The 14,118-nt window shown below is 40.6% G+C and overlaps 1 protein-coding gene across 1 annotated transcript in view; it reads right to left on the bottom strand.

The window, feature by feature from the left end:
* The window catches only part of col24a1 (collagen type XXIV alpha 1 chain), an 87,837-nt gene that overhangs the window by 62,393 nt on the left and 11,326 nt on the right, over positions 1–14,118 (bottom strand). The window contains exons 3-5 of the mRNA XM_026146179.1: positions 10,267–11,645; positions 4,549–4,602; positions 2,337–2,390 (exon numbers count right to left, since the gene is read on the bottom strand). Of these exons, the coding sequence (XP_026001964.1) occupies positions 2,337–2,390; positions 4,549–4,602; positions 10,267–11,645 (1,487 nt within the window). The remainder of the gene's footprint in view (positions 1–2,336; positions 2,391–4,548; positions 4,603–10,266; positions 11,646–14,118) is intronic.

Below are 14,118 nucleotides of genomic sequence, written 5' to 3'. Positions count from 1 at the left end.
CGAGTGCCGGTGTCCTGCAGGTTTTAGATGTGTCCATGATCCATCACAGCTTATTTAAAGGGCTAAATGACTCCTCAGCATTTCTGAAGTTCTCCAGAGGCCTGGTAATGAACTAATCATTTGATTCAGGTGTGTTAACCCAGGGTGCGATCTAAAACCTGCAGGACAGCGGCACTCGAGGCCTGGAGCTGCCTACCCCTGATTTAAGCGTTTTGGTAAATCCCATTTTTTACATTTTTCTTATCCGTCTACACTCACTGCAAATAAAGATTACCTGCCTGTGTTTTTAAGCATCATATTTCCATAGTTTTGACTGACACCCAATGAGGCATACAAAGGCTAAGCGAGTGAGAGAAGAGAAATCCTGCCATATCATAAAACCAGTTCCTTCCTGTTTAAAAAACAGTCGGCTGAGCATAAAGTCGACAGCCTGACAGGCTCTTTCAGGTTAAGGGCTTATCTTTATAACATTTCAGATTAGGCTTCAAAAATGTAAGATTGGCTCAGAGTCAGTAACCATATTCCCAGTGTCCTAGAAACAAAACACATTTCAACAAGAGATGTTTTCCAAAACTGAGACAAAGAGGTTCTCAGTCGCTTCCCTGCCTCCGCAAAGGGTTTCAGGGCTGAGAATGACTCACTGACCGGTCACTATGGTATTAGATACTCTTTTATTTTTCCACATGAGTGTGGGAGTAAACGCTGATAGAACAGAAAGCCGGCAGGTGGCCTGCTGTTGCATAATAGCTGATCAGTGGAATTTAGCCAAATCTCAGCGTCTCAGCAAGGTCAGAGGTGATACAGAATAAATCCACCTCTCTGTGCTGTTTCAACAATCAAGGAAGAAAAACAACATTTGGTAGTCTCATAAATAGAATTCTTCTCTCCGTGTACTAACAAAGTGAAGAGGCATTCGCTTGTCGGAAAGTTTGGCAATCAGCAATGAAGAGGGACGGGTAGGACAACCACTCGTGCTTCGCTTGACTCCTGTAGCGGGAGTGTTTGTTGATTGATTGCTTGGTCTTGGCAGCCACTCTGTGGGTAGACAGTAAGGAATACAGCCACCACAAACATGTGCATGGCGCTGCCCACATTCTCGCTCAGCCTTACCGATGTTTCTGGTCCTAAGCTGGGGAAAAAGCTTAGCAGTGACGCTTTCTGTTGGATTTCTTCCCCCTTTTTATATGAAATCAGTGCTATGGTTAATGAGCCAGGACTGGCACAATTATGCCCTGTGGTTAAACCCAAGGTAATAACGATCTAAGTTAAGGGTATCATTTAAACAAACAACCGCCTTTGTCTCCTCCTGGTGCACGGTGTCAATATACAGGCCTGCTATTATCATGCTTGCCTACATCTGGCTGTGTTTAATTCCTCTTGCACACACTCTCTTCTCTTCAGGGAACAGCATGTCAGTCGCTATAATTGATGCCATTTGCTATATAGTAAAAACTTTAACTACAGAAGAGTAAATTTCCATGAGTTTGCAGGATTTCTCAGATAACTAAGCCACTTAGTGACATCACTGCTGATGTTCTTGATTGATTTAATGTTCAAGGACGCAAAGCGCAGACTCTAACAACTGTGTACAACTATCCTTTAAAAACAAACTCTTGACATGCCTCTAACTGAACTAGCCATTATGTCAAGAAACGCTGTGTGTGGCCTTGTCAGGAGAAGACAGCATGAAATCAGGACGCCGCACTGATGAATAGCATGATTAGATCTACTGCCAATAAGAATTTAAAAAAAATAAAAATAAAAAATGGCAGGTTGAGTGTATTTATACAGTTTTTTGGTACAACTGTCTTCTCAATGTATTTTATACAATAACCCACATGCACTGATGGTGCATTAAAGCCAATTCCTCGTTTCAGTAGTTTCCTAAAGTACATTTTGAAAAGTCGGCTAAAACAGCAAAATCCGATCACTAAGCTTCCGATTAATTTACACCACACATTATTTCCTTATCCACAGCCACAGCCAATGGATTGAGCACCCCAACTACGAGAGCAGTGACGACATGGTTATCAAAACCCACTAATGTGACGAGTCCTTTTCAAACAAACCAGCACTTAGACATGGGTTTTCCACTTCTTTACAAAACAAGGTGACTAAAAGCATATGGCTAGATCTTTTTAATGAAAGCGTGTGAAAGCAGAGTATAACTGAACAACATCCCTGGCCTGTGTGTTGGGTTCAGTGGTGCCCCTTGTGGCTGTGAGGAGACGTTCTCCACACCCATAGAGAGTGTACTAGCCAGAACTCTGTGTGGTACTCTTACAGAGTGCTGTTTATACATCCCACTCCTTCTCCTATTGGAGAATACTGCTCACCTTGGGTCCAGGTGGTCCAGGCTGTCCTGGTTTTCCATGTGGACCAGGGGGACCCTGGAACAGACACAGGAGAGAAACGTGAAATTGCTGTGCATTGCTGTCAACAGCTCAATTTGAGATGAGTTCAGAATAGTTACATGTTCCACAGCAATGTAAAATAAAAGTGATGAAACAAGAAAGTTGCACAAAGATATTGCAGTTTCTTCAGAAGTGCACACACCGTTAGATTTAAAATGAACAAATAAATCTATTCTATCACATTCGCCCTCAGTGCAAATCAGTATATCATGGAAGCAAACAGTTATGCAACCACATGTGCTTAAAGCTACTATTAAATCCAGTTCTTTGTACTGTTTAACGGCAAAGAAAGACACGGCTCAAAGTGGTCTAACTCAAAAAATGATCTTTAATTTTACATATTCCGGAATATGGAGACTGAGCAGAGAGACAACAACTGTCTGAAAAAGGAGCCGCCAGTCTGATTATTTATATACTTCCTCTACACGTCACGCACACTTTAAGTTTCGATCAAACACTCTACTTAGTTTCACTTTCTGCCTGCAGCTCCTGTGCTCTGCAAAAGCATGCAGTTTCCTGTCAGTACTCTTGGCTCAGACTCTACTCAGAGATGGCCCTTTTAGACTATATTAAAAACAAGTAACAATAAGCACTAACAATATATTTATTTTATGACACTACATGTGCACAGTCAAATGCACACTCGCACATCCACCATAAATGCACTGCATTCCTCCACATCTGTACCCCTGCTGCTTACCAGGCTTTTCTGCACTACAACAAGAGCTAAAAAAAGAAGCTCCAACTTTTCAGTGCTGTGCCTAATGTCTTCTGAATGAAAGTGCATACTGTCAACTAAGGTCCACCTTAAAGAAACGCAACTCAGCAAGACAAAAGCTGCTATGATAATCAGCGCCTTATCCCCCCAGCACAGCTTTGTTATAGGATACAATATCATCTTTCTGCACAAACACATCTGAGCGCTAATATGACATTAGCACCAGAGCTGCCTCTTGCACTTGCAGGCATGATAGTTCACACTAGTTGACAGCACTGACAACAACATCAGCAATGTCTGTAATTCATTATCCCATGTTGTCATGTCAAGGAGTTCATCTGACGAGGGACGGTTCTGGACCACAAAGTCCATTATCCTGTGCAGAAACAGCAGAGACACAGTTAGAGTGCGCTGCCCTCAGCTTTCCAACACATAATGGTCCAAAGCCTCGTCCTGTTTGGACTTTCGGACTTAGCCTACAGGGTGATAAGTATGCTCTGTACCAGCCATGTGTTTTACAATCCTGTAATAGGAGACATGTTTAACTGAATGCCACCTCTTAGGGTCTACAAGCCTGTCTGTCTTTCTTTAAGGATGCTGTTCATGCTGTTAAAATGCAGACTTAAGTTAAAACCTTCCCTTCAAGTGGAATCAGTCATCTGGCGTAACAGCAATGCCAAAACTGAGGCTCAGGCAAAACAGCACCAAGTCCTATGACATAGTTGTGAACCTTGCTCATCTTTTGCTGCAACTAACATCATGCCATCTGACCTAATGCTTCAACATCTTGGGGAACTATAAACTCCTGTATGTGAGTGTTGCATGTTGCCTTTTTGTCACATCTGAAAAACTGTGGCTAATCTTAGAGAGGAAATCATGTACACATAGGCACATAAGTATATCCACAGAGGGCCACTCGCCTAAATAAACTAACATGGTTTTACCCCATTAATAATCAATGCATTGGCGCTGACACTCGGGAGTCATTGCTTGATGTGGTTAAGAAGCAGGTGCTGAAATCTACAAGTAATCAACTTAATTATGCTAAATGTTTTCTTTAAGTGCAGCTGGTATTTCCATTCCATCAGTTAAATTAGCCATGATGATGCGTCTCCGCATGGTCGAGCAAAGACGGGACTGAAGTTATTCTTATTTATGACTTATTTATACCTTCCGTCCGACACTAAAAATAAAACACGCCTTGTTCTGTTTAAAAGATGCCTCCAGGGCCTGTGGCGTGATTGCGGCGTTGCATCATCAGCCTTAGCAGATGTATACAAAGTAGTCTTGAGATCAGAGTGGATTTAATCACACTAACCACAACACTGTCTGTCAGCACTGCTTTCCCGACGGTCGCAGATGTGGTGGTGACTAGCGGAAAAGCACAAGAGGAGTGATTTTGCAGAGATTACTCACCCGAGAGCCTCTTTTTCCTGGAGGACCAGGTAAACCAGGGGGACCAGGAGGACCCTAAACCAGAAAGAAACCAGAAATGTGGAAAGGAAGGAGACATAGATAGAGACAGGGAAGAGGGGGGAAGACAGTGCATTAATGGCAAGCAATAACATGTAGTTCACTGTTTAGGCATATTTGTGTAGAAGCTGCAAAGTTTAAAGAAAAGAGTCAAATGTTTGCATCTAAAAGCCCAATCAAGAAAGTCCTGATCAAGTAAAGCAAGTTACATTCTCATTATTAGACAGACACCGGTGTTCTCCGACTAGACTATTCCTAATCACCATCCAGTATATGCATAGAGTATACAGGGCTAAACAGCATTGAATTGGCCAAAATGGAAGCAGAACAACAAATCCTGCCTGTGCTTAGAAATCAAGAAGTTAAAGCAGTTAATAGGAAACATAAGCATGTGCATTCAGTTCTACTTTAAGTAACAAATGTAATTAAGGATATGATATTTTATCATTCAAGGTTTTGTTTTGTTAGAAACTTAGTGAGCTCATACAGTCCAAATGTAGAGCCAGCTTTTTCTTTTATTTATTTATTTGTTTGTTCATTTATTTAAAAAAATGTGCTCTTTCAAAATTCTCTTACATCCTGTTTATCAAATGCTTCACATTATAAGCCAAATGTGTGGAAAGGAGTTTTAGAAAATTTAAGTAGAAACCAGAAAATCCAACTTAGGCTGAGGTCTGGGCTTTGACTGGATCATTGAATCACCTTCATTCTTTTTTTCACTTTATGTTGTAGACTTGCTGCTGTGCTTGGCATCATTGTCCTGTTATGACCCAGTCTCAGGCTTTAGCTGTCAAACAGAGTTGACAGTTGACTAGAATACTTTGGCATACAGAGGCCTTCAAGGTCAAATCATTGACTGCAAGGTCCCCAGCATTCACCGTCTCCTCCACCGTGCTGACAGTCCAAAGACTGTCCAAAGGACTTTGTTCCAGGATTCTTCTGGTTTATTCAAACACACCTTTGAGAACCCCAGCTGTGCTGCCATGTTCGTTTTAGAAATAAGAGACTTTGTCTTAAACAAGCTGTACTTGTTCAGTCCTTTTCGATATATACTATAACCATGAGATTTAACATGCTAACTGGCACCTCTGGTGTCTGAGATGTAGCTCTTGGGTTTTTTGCAGTTTCTCTGAGCATTGCAAGGTCATGAGGTGAATTTGCTGGAACATGGGGGAAATTGCGGTCTTGTGTAGTCTTGAAAGCTCTAGACCAGCAGACTGCCAAAACCTCTGCTTTTCTGCTAAAGATGCGCACACTTGCTGATAATCGATCAATCGAGCACATTTCATTATTAGCACCTAGCTGCTACCTTCCATCTATGGAAGGAATAGGGTGTACTTAGTTTTTAACAGGGCTGTGTGCCAGACATATGCACTAAATTCACTCTGTTTAGCTGTGTAGAAAGATTTAAAATGTTTTGGGAAAAGGTCAGTCACATGTAAGAAATACTTGTACACCATTTCCTTCTCTCCCCCAAAACAATGTTAATATTCCCAAAACTAGATGATAAGACTGTTTACTGTTCAGTGTTTTTAGGGCACTCTGGAGCATCTCTTGTCAGAGAAGTAGATGGGCAGAGAGGGATACATAAATAAAGAAACAGCTGTTTGTTCCTCCAGACTCCCACATACAGAGACATGGAAAGTGTGAGCACACCACCGCCTTCGCCACAACAACAGGGCCTAAAGAAACGGAGGCACTGATCGACTAAAATGACCGTATTCAAAGGCTTCATCTGTGCTGCCAAGATAGGGGTCAAATATTCAACAGTGTCCAGTGAAAAGGTCAATTTTCTTGAAAGTTGAAGGGCAAAATGAATCTTCTTTTGAAGAACTCTTTTTAACTGCTGCACTGCGATAAAGTTGAGTTGATTCACACAAACCAATGTACGTTGTTTACACACAGCAACTTACTTTCAAAGGGGAAGGAGGAAATAAATGAGTGAATTTCACTCCAGTCCTGTATTTTATTTTTTTAATTGGCTGTATTTCAGTGAAAACAATTTTTTATGTGTTTGTTATAGTTTATGCAAGTCTTTTGTTTATACTGCTGTTGGCCAGGACACTCTTTGAGAATCGGATTTTCTTTTATAAGAGTCATTTTTCCTGAATAAATAAAGTTATAATAAATTAATAAATAAAATAAATGAAGATTTGGTGAGATTCCTTTATTCCCGAGACTCGAGTTCTTGTTTTGGGATTGTTTTTTTTTTTAATTTCTAAGAGCTATTTGGGATAAGCTGGACCTGATAAATACAAAAACCAAGCATCAGCTTTGATTTCAACTTTCATATATTTCAATATTAACACATGGAATAGCTAAAAGCAAAAAAAAAAAAATGTATAAAGAGACATTGGACACAACCAGTGACCTGTTCAGGCCAATCAAACACATGAAAGCAGAACAGTACAACAGCATTTCAGTGTTTTACATTGCAATACCGTATAAGCATAAAGACACCAAATATCAATATCTTACACACGCAACAAATATAAAGTGTACATTTTATCAGACCACCAGATGGTGCTGTTGAGTGCTGTTTTTCTAGAAAGGTCAGCCGGTAATGATCAGCATGTGGGGCCAAGTTAGCAAACCAGAGATGTGGGCAGAAAGAAATTATAAAAGCACGTTGCCTTTTAAACATATACTGTAGGCGCACTGGATTATAAGGCGCATTACGCAAAACAAAACAGTCAGATAAGTCAAATTTTACTCAACTCATTCTTCTTGCTTCCTCCACATCCGCACCATTGTTTCATTAATGTTGAATTCTCTGGCAGCTGCTCTGTTCCCAAGTTGTTGCAGTATATTAATGACTAACCTCGTATTGTGGATGGATTATCTTAGTTGTTCTCCCGACTGAAGTTTGGTCCGTTTACAGCATCCTGCCATGCGATTGCATTTGTCTCTAACCATTGGGAACCTTCATGTTAATTTTTATCGAGTGGAAAAAAGTTAGCGTTCATCCTCCAGCTTCACTGTGTTTATGTTATGCCAACATAGCTGTGTCACTAGCGATCACGTAGCTCATCATTATATACCAGCTAGTCCAACTTCAGTAACCCTACAAACGTCACTGTTGTTTCGTTTTCTGTCTTCATTTATGTCTGAAGTGACAGCAGAGCTGTACGTTAAATATTTTTCACAAATCTCTCAGTCAGAACATGCTATATCATGTTTAGGTGGAAACTAGGAGCTAACTTCCTGCTAACTTCTAACTCTGTTAAGTTTAATAAATTCTGTTTTCATTTCATGACAGAATTTAGACAGTTTTTAACTCTCAGTGATGCCGCAGTGTTCATTTGACTTTGGGACCTGAGTTTGACCCAGGTTACTCCACGAGGCTCCTGACTATGGTAGCCGTAATGCTCCAACAATCCATCAAGCTTCATAGCTTACCAAAGTCATACTAAAACATTTTTTGATAGATTTTTGAGCGCCATGTACCACATAAGACTGGTTTGGGGTCAGTAAGCATAACCAGAATTCATACATAAGGTGTACCGGATTATAAGGCACGCTGTCGATTTTTGAGAAAATTAAAGGATTTTAAGTGCGCCCTATAGTCCGAAGAATACAGTAAAGGTTTTTTGTTGATTTTTTGTTTTTTAGCAAAGCCCGGACCAAAGACGTTCGTATGGAAGTAAAATATTCTGGGAATACTAGAATAAAAAGGTTTATGTCATGCAACATCATCTTAAGGTCATAGGCAAAGGAGTAGCAAAACTGACAGTGATTTAGCTCAGCCAAAGTCCAGCCAACCCCGTGGCCCACTTAACTGAACAAAGCTACATCCTAATTCAGAACGAGCTACAAAAACAATGCAATCCATAGCCTACTCCATGCGCAACTACCCACATCCATACGTGTTGCAGAAAGCAGGGGCCTTTGTTACGTGCTCATGACACCCAACCTCTACAGAGAAGTGAAGTGTAAAGCTGATGAAAGTCCGAGTATAGTAGTCAAGACAACATTAACTTCCGACACATGCTGTGGAGTTCCATGTTACTATATTAGCTCACTGTCTCGAAGAGGACTGGCAATCACAGTCTCATTTTCAAATACCTCTAACAGCAGAGTAGTCCAAACTTGCACAACTCCAACTGAAATAACTGCAAACTCCTAATATTCTCAAAGTGCTTTTATTGTCAGTGAAAAACTTGGTTTCCTTCTGAAACTTCAGAGAACGCTAAAAATGATAATCTCCCATCACTCCTCAGAGCTTGGGCATGACTTTTGCAGTGGGGTCAACCTACTCATAATGTTGTGTCATTAAATTGGGCCAATATTGAAGCAGTGAGTCATTTTAAATTGGGGGTTTTTTGTCACTGTGAGTAAAAGAAATCATATACATCATATTATAGACAAAGGGGAAAGTAAGACACGCTTTCTTCTGCTGCTTCTTTGCTTGTTTTGAATTTTCTTAATGAAAAAAAGTGCAAAAATGCTAAAGCACAAATTAAAGGGAGTGCAGGAGGCCACCTGTACTCGTCCAGTTATGTGGCTGAAAAACTGTGAAATACTTCCCTTGAGGAAACAGGCCAGCTTGTCTTCAAGTTCAAACAAAGAGCTAGCCACTGACCTTCAGCTGACCCAGCATTCAAAACATGCCTGCATCTAAGCGGTCAGAGTAGCCAAGACACACAAACTGTCAAAGATAACAGCACCGAAGGACAAACATTGTGGCTAATTAAACATTTTTGCCAAAATACGATCCGCTGGAAAAAGCCCTGTGGCTTAAACTGTGTCATGTTCACAATGCTCGATTATGCCTCGAAAAATGATTTTCCCATAGAACTAAAGTCCATCTTTAATTTTAGTTTCTCTCCAAGAAAAGAGCCTGTCCATGACAGGACACTGGAAGCACATCTCAAGTCATGAGACAATGTTAACCATGTTAGAAGATTCTCCCTTGGGTACGAGAGTCATAACATTTGGTTAATGTTTGGTCTCCTGAAAGGAAACAAGGGTAGGAGAGCGCGAAGATGATATGGACAAAATGTGTTTCCCTCCAAACATTATTGAGAAAGAAGTATAGCAGCATGGGAGTGTGATTTTGACAAAATACCGCAGTATAGCTCAATTAGGCTCTGGGACATGTAGATAAATTGAAACAACGATGCTGGATAAGATGTGTCTCTCCCTACAGGTCTGCAGGCGCTGTAAGTACGGAAAGATGAATCCAGGCATTCTGCATCATTATACACTCACATGTTTATACCGAGCACCAAGAATGCCTAACACATCTCACACATGGAAACATAAGCCACACTCATGAACTACAAGTGTGTCCAGAGCCACTAGCTTACATCATGGCCTGGATCAAGTGCTTTTTTTTTCTTCTTCTTTTGTTTTTAAATCCAGGGGTATAGCTCCAGTCCTCCAAAGATTTATCCTCTGACATAAGAGCAAAAATACCTAGCAGTACTTAACAACTTGTAGATACAGGGAAAAAAGCACACTGCTTGGACATGCCATCACCTTTAAATCACTACATTTCACTGCCAAAACATTTTGCATGTCTCCTGAGTGTAATCAAGCCACATTGTGGCTCACTCAGAATTTGACTCTAAAATATACATAGCAGTGCACTGGTTTGCACATCAGTGCTCTCTATAAGCTCTAATTCTCTGCTTGTGATTCATAAATTCAGTCACTTACCGGAGGACCAGGCTCTCCTTTGGGGCCATGTAAACCATCTTGGTAGTCATAGAAGAACTCTGGCTCCTCGTATCCATAATCATACTCTCCCATGTCTACGTCATCATAGCTGCCATCCAAATCATGCTGCTCTGAGGTGTCCACCTGATTCTCCCTGTACAAAGTAGTGCTATTGGCTCTCAGGTGAGTCTCTGGGAAATTTTGGCTTGTGGAGCCAGAGTCCCTAGAGCTTGTGATGGAGTTGTTCCTGAGTTCTTCCTTTAGTTGGCTCTGTCTGACCAGGGAAACAACACCTGTAGTGGCATCCGGACTTGGCTGTTTTCTGGAATTTCTCTCTTCTTCTGTGCTGTTTTCAGAGTGTTCAGTGTCCTCCTGGGGCGTAGTGTCTTTAGCCAACACATTTTTGGTAGTGGTGGTTGTTGTGCTATAGGCAAAACCCAGAGCTGCTTGACTACTTGGCGTAGTTACGGTGGGGCTATAAAGCTGGAGTGATGATGTGGCAGAGTGGGATAATGGTTTCAATGTGGAAATGTTTTCTTGGTCCCCCAGATGAGGTCGTATTGGTGGGCTCAGAGTTGAATGTTGCGTGACCAAACGATCTGGGGATAGTTTAATGGCTGCTGTAGATCCGATGGGTGTATTTTGAGTAGCTGCTACTCCAAGAAGAGACTTTGTCAAATGGCTAGAAGGGGGGTCATTCACCACAATATCCGAATCAGAATGTGGGAAATGTAATCGGTAAGTGTCGGCCAGCCGGCACTGTTTTTTAAGATATTTGCAGTAGTGCGCGGCAGCTTGGGCTGAGGGATAGATATCCAGTTGGCAGACTTGACCACTAAATGGTGCCGCCTTGGAGTTCATCCTTCCCAGAGTGAAGACACCCCCAGATTCCCCCAGTGTTTGAGATCTCCCCAGGGTTTGCTCCCACTGTTGCACCCCTCCACAATTCGCATAGAAGGACACTGAACGTGCACGAACCCCAACAGCAAAAGGGTGCAGCCGCCCATCCTGCCAGTTGTAGTTGAAGTAGATGGAGGCTTTCTCTGCAGTATAAACCACCACTCTGCGTGGCAGCAACTGAATGCCAAAACGCAACCGGTCCCTCCCGTCCTTGATACTAAAAAGAAATGCATTGTTTGCTCGCCAGGAGCTTAGGCTAACTATAACGGAGAACTCTTCGCCAAATTCTGAAGGGAATAGATTGGGCACTGGCGCCTCATAGAGGGAGTTTGAGTCGAGCAACACCCCATATCCAGAAAAGGGGCCATCGAAAGGTGAGGGAACATTTGCATAAGTGGGAGGCTGTGAACTTGTCCTTTCGTAGGTATCGTCTGTGTGGCTTTGAGTTGTAAGCCCCAATCGATAAAGGATATCCACTCCTAAAGGACAGAGACAGAAATATTTATAAGATTAATATGCTGAGAATGAATTGCACAATTTTATGAAAATGTACAAATCGCAAAAATGTTTCAAAACAGTTTTAATACATTCAATTGCAGTTCAGTCAAAGCTGGCGGTCCAACACCAGGTTATATTGACATTTCAACTTAAATTCCTAATAAAAACCTTGTTTATTTCAAGAATTAAAACTGAAACCTGCTGAGAATATATCTCTGATACAAGAAGAGTGGGGAGTTAACTTATTCAGCAGGTACTAAAAGCCTGCATTTTTACTTGCATCGAACTATTTTATCGGTAGGACTTTTGCTGATCTATTGGCATCGGCATTTACAGAGCTTAAAAAAAATGTGTCATGTGACGCTAATAAAAAACTGAATTCACATTTTTATACTCAAATTTTAGCCAGCAGTCTGGACTTAATTGAGCATAACATTCAACCGCTAAAGTTAATTTTTCTGTTCTGGAATACAACTTAATAACTTTCACTTTGCATCCTGATGATTTGGTAACACTTTGCTTTAGTACTTTTTTCTGTTTTTTGTAAAACTGCAAATTTGGAAGTTCATGGATAACAACAATTATATTTTAGCATTAAAAACACATTTTCAAACTTGCAGTAGACAAACCATTACATAAAAAACATAAATGAATTACCAAAACTTTTAATATAGGGCAGCTGTGGCATAACCCTTAAATTGGATGGCGGGCTAAAAGTAAAGAAAAAACAGGATGATGAGTCTTTAACCACGTTATCAGTGCTAATTTAGTGTAATCTGACCACCAGAGGGCACTCTGCAACGTCCCTGTTGGTAGCTGATCTGAGCAGAGTTAGGCAGAGAGTGCACGAATAAAAGTTAACTTAACAAATGTTAATAAAACCTTTTTATGCTTTGTGTGTCAGTACAAAAAGGGAAAAAATGCTATTGGCCAGTATATCGAAAAATCTATTATTATATCATCAAATATCGGTATCAGTTTTAAGTCCTATATCAGCCAGCCTCTTTTTTATATATTATTCCTTTCAAAACTATTTAAGAATGCAAACCTTGATAGTTCTCTCTTTTAATAATACTGAGAAAAATATTTGCATTTGCATTTACAGATTCACAAATAAAAATGAAATGATGAAAATCTTCTACAGATGCCTAAACATGTTGCTCATGGACAAAAGATTTTAATTCGATGGCATTAAATATGAAATAATTACAAAACTGTTATTTTTTTTGACCAAATAATCAGGCTAAAACACAAGGAGTGACATCAGGAGTGAAAAGAAGGGACTGGAGAAGAAGTGCTTATCACATCATTGGAAGTGTCCCAGCATCCAGAGCCTGCAGCAGCGGAACTAACAGATGCTTTTGGGGTCATTTGATCCAGCCCTAACTAGAGATACTGCCTGTACTGAACCCAAACTGGGACCGGACAAGAGTTATTTTCTTTTTGAAGTTAAATGACTAAGAAAAGTTAGTGAGCCATTAGGGCCATGTAACAATGTCAGCATGATGCCAATGATCCAATCCATGTTTTTCAAGCAACAGAAATGCAGCTGTAGCCCAGATGAGAAGCAGGGGCAAGATAAGCATGTAAGCAGAATACAGGAAACTCCTCCTCCTTTTTGAACTTGCATACAGAGCACATTCTGTCGAGCTTTGCATTCAAAAAACACAGCAAACTGGCGATGATACATGTCAGTACATGATTGTGATTAAAGGATGCTGCACACATAATTCAACTTTAAATATCAACTGAATTGCAAATGATGGCCTCACTTATTTGTGTACATGCAAGAGAAAGCATGGAGGTATCTGTTAGTGCACTGGCAGACGAAGACAGCAGTCACACAGAAGCGTTTGTTCAGTGTTTAGATCTCAGCAACAGTTTGACAAACTACGTTCCACTGAAGAAACGACTCCACCGTATTTGGGAATACCAGCTTGATAGACGGGCCAGTTAATGTAGAATTACTGTGAGTGGAAACAAAAAACAAACTAAACCAGTGTCCACATATTATAGTATTGTCTTCTTAAAGTGTTATAAGCTTTTTTTAGTCTGAAAAAGAGAACTGATGAGTGGGGTCTGTGCTTGTTGCTACTCGGCATATAGAAAAGGCATCAGAATCAATTTCCTGAGAGAAAAAGTGGGATCAGTACACGCCTGGAGACACAGACATAAAGTGCATCCTTCAGAACATTCTGTATACCCTTAATAACTCCATGCTCTATACGCTTGCTATCGAAAAGACTTCGGTGAAGAGTTAGAAGAGTTAGAAAAATACGAAAATCCTAAACTGAGCATTTGACCTCTAGAGGTGTGAATATGTAGATGCAGGGAAATAATGATCTTTTTAATGTTTGAACTTTGCCCATAATGTTGTAGTCAGGTTAAAAAAAAAAGTGCACCCTCTTTCAACACTAAGGTTTAAGATATAATAAAAATTTGATAGTTCTTAGC

This window comes from Astatotilapia calliptera, chromosome 17 (genome assembly GCF_900246225.1).
Source record: "Astatotilapia calliptera chromosome 17, fAstCal1.2, whole genome shotgun sequence".
Taxonomy (NCBI): Eukaryota; Metazoa; Chordata; class Actinopteri; order Cichliformes; family Cichlidae; genus Astatotilapia; species Astatotilapia calliptera.
The sequence above is the reverse complement of the archived record's forward strand: the minus strand, read 5'-3'. Positions and strand labels throughout refer to the sequence as shown.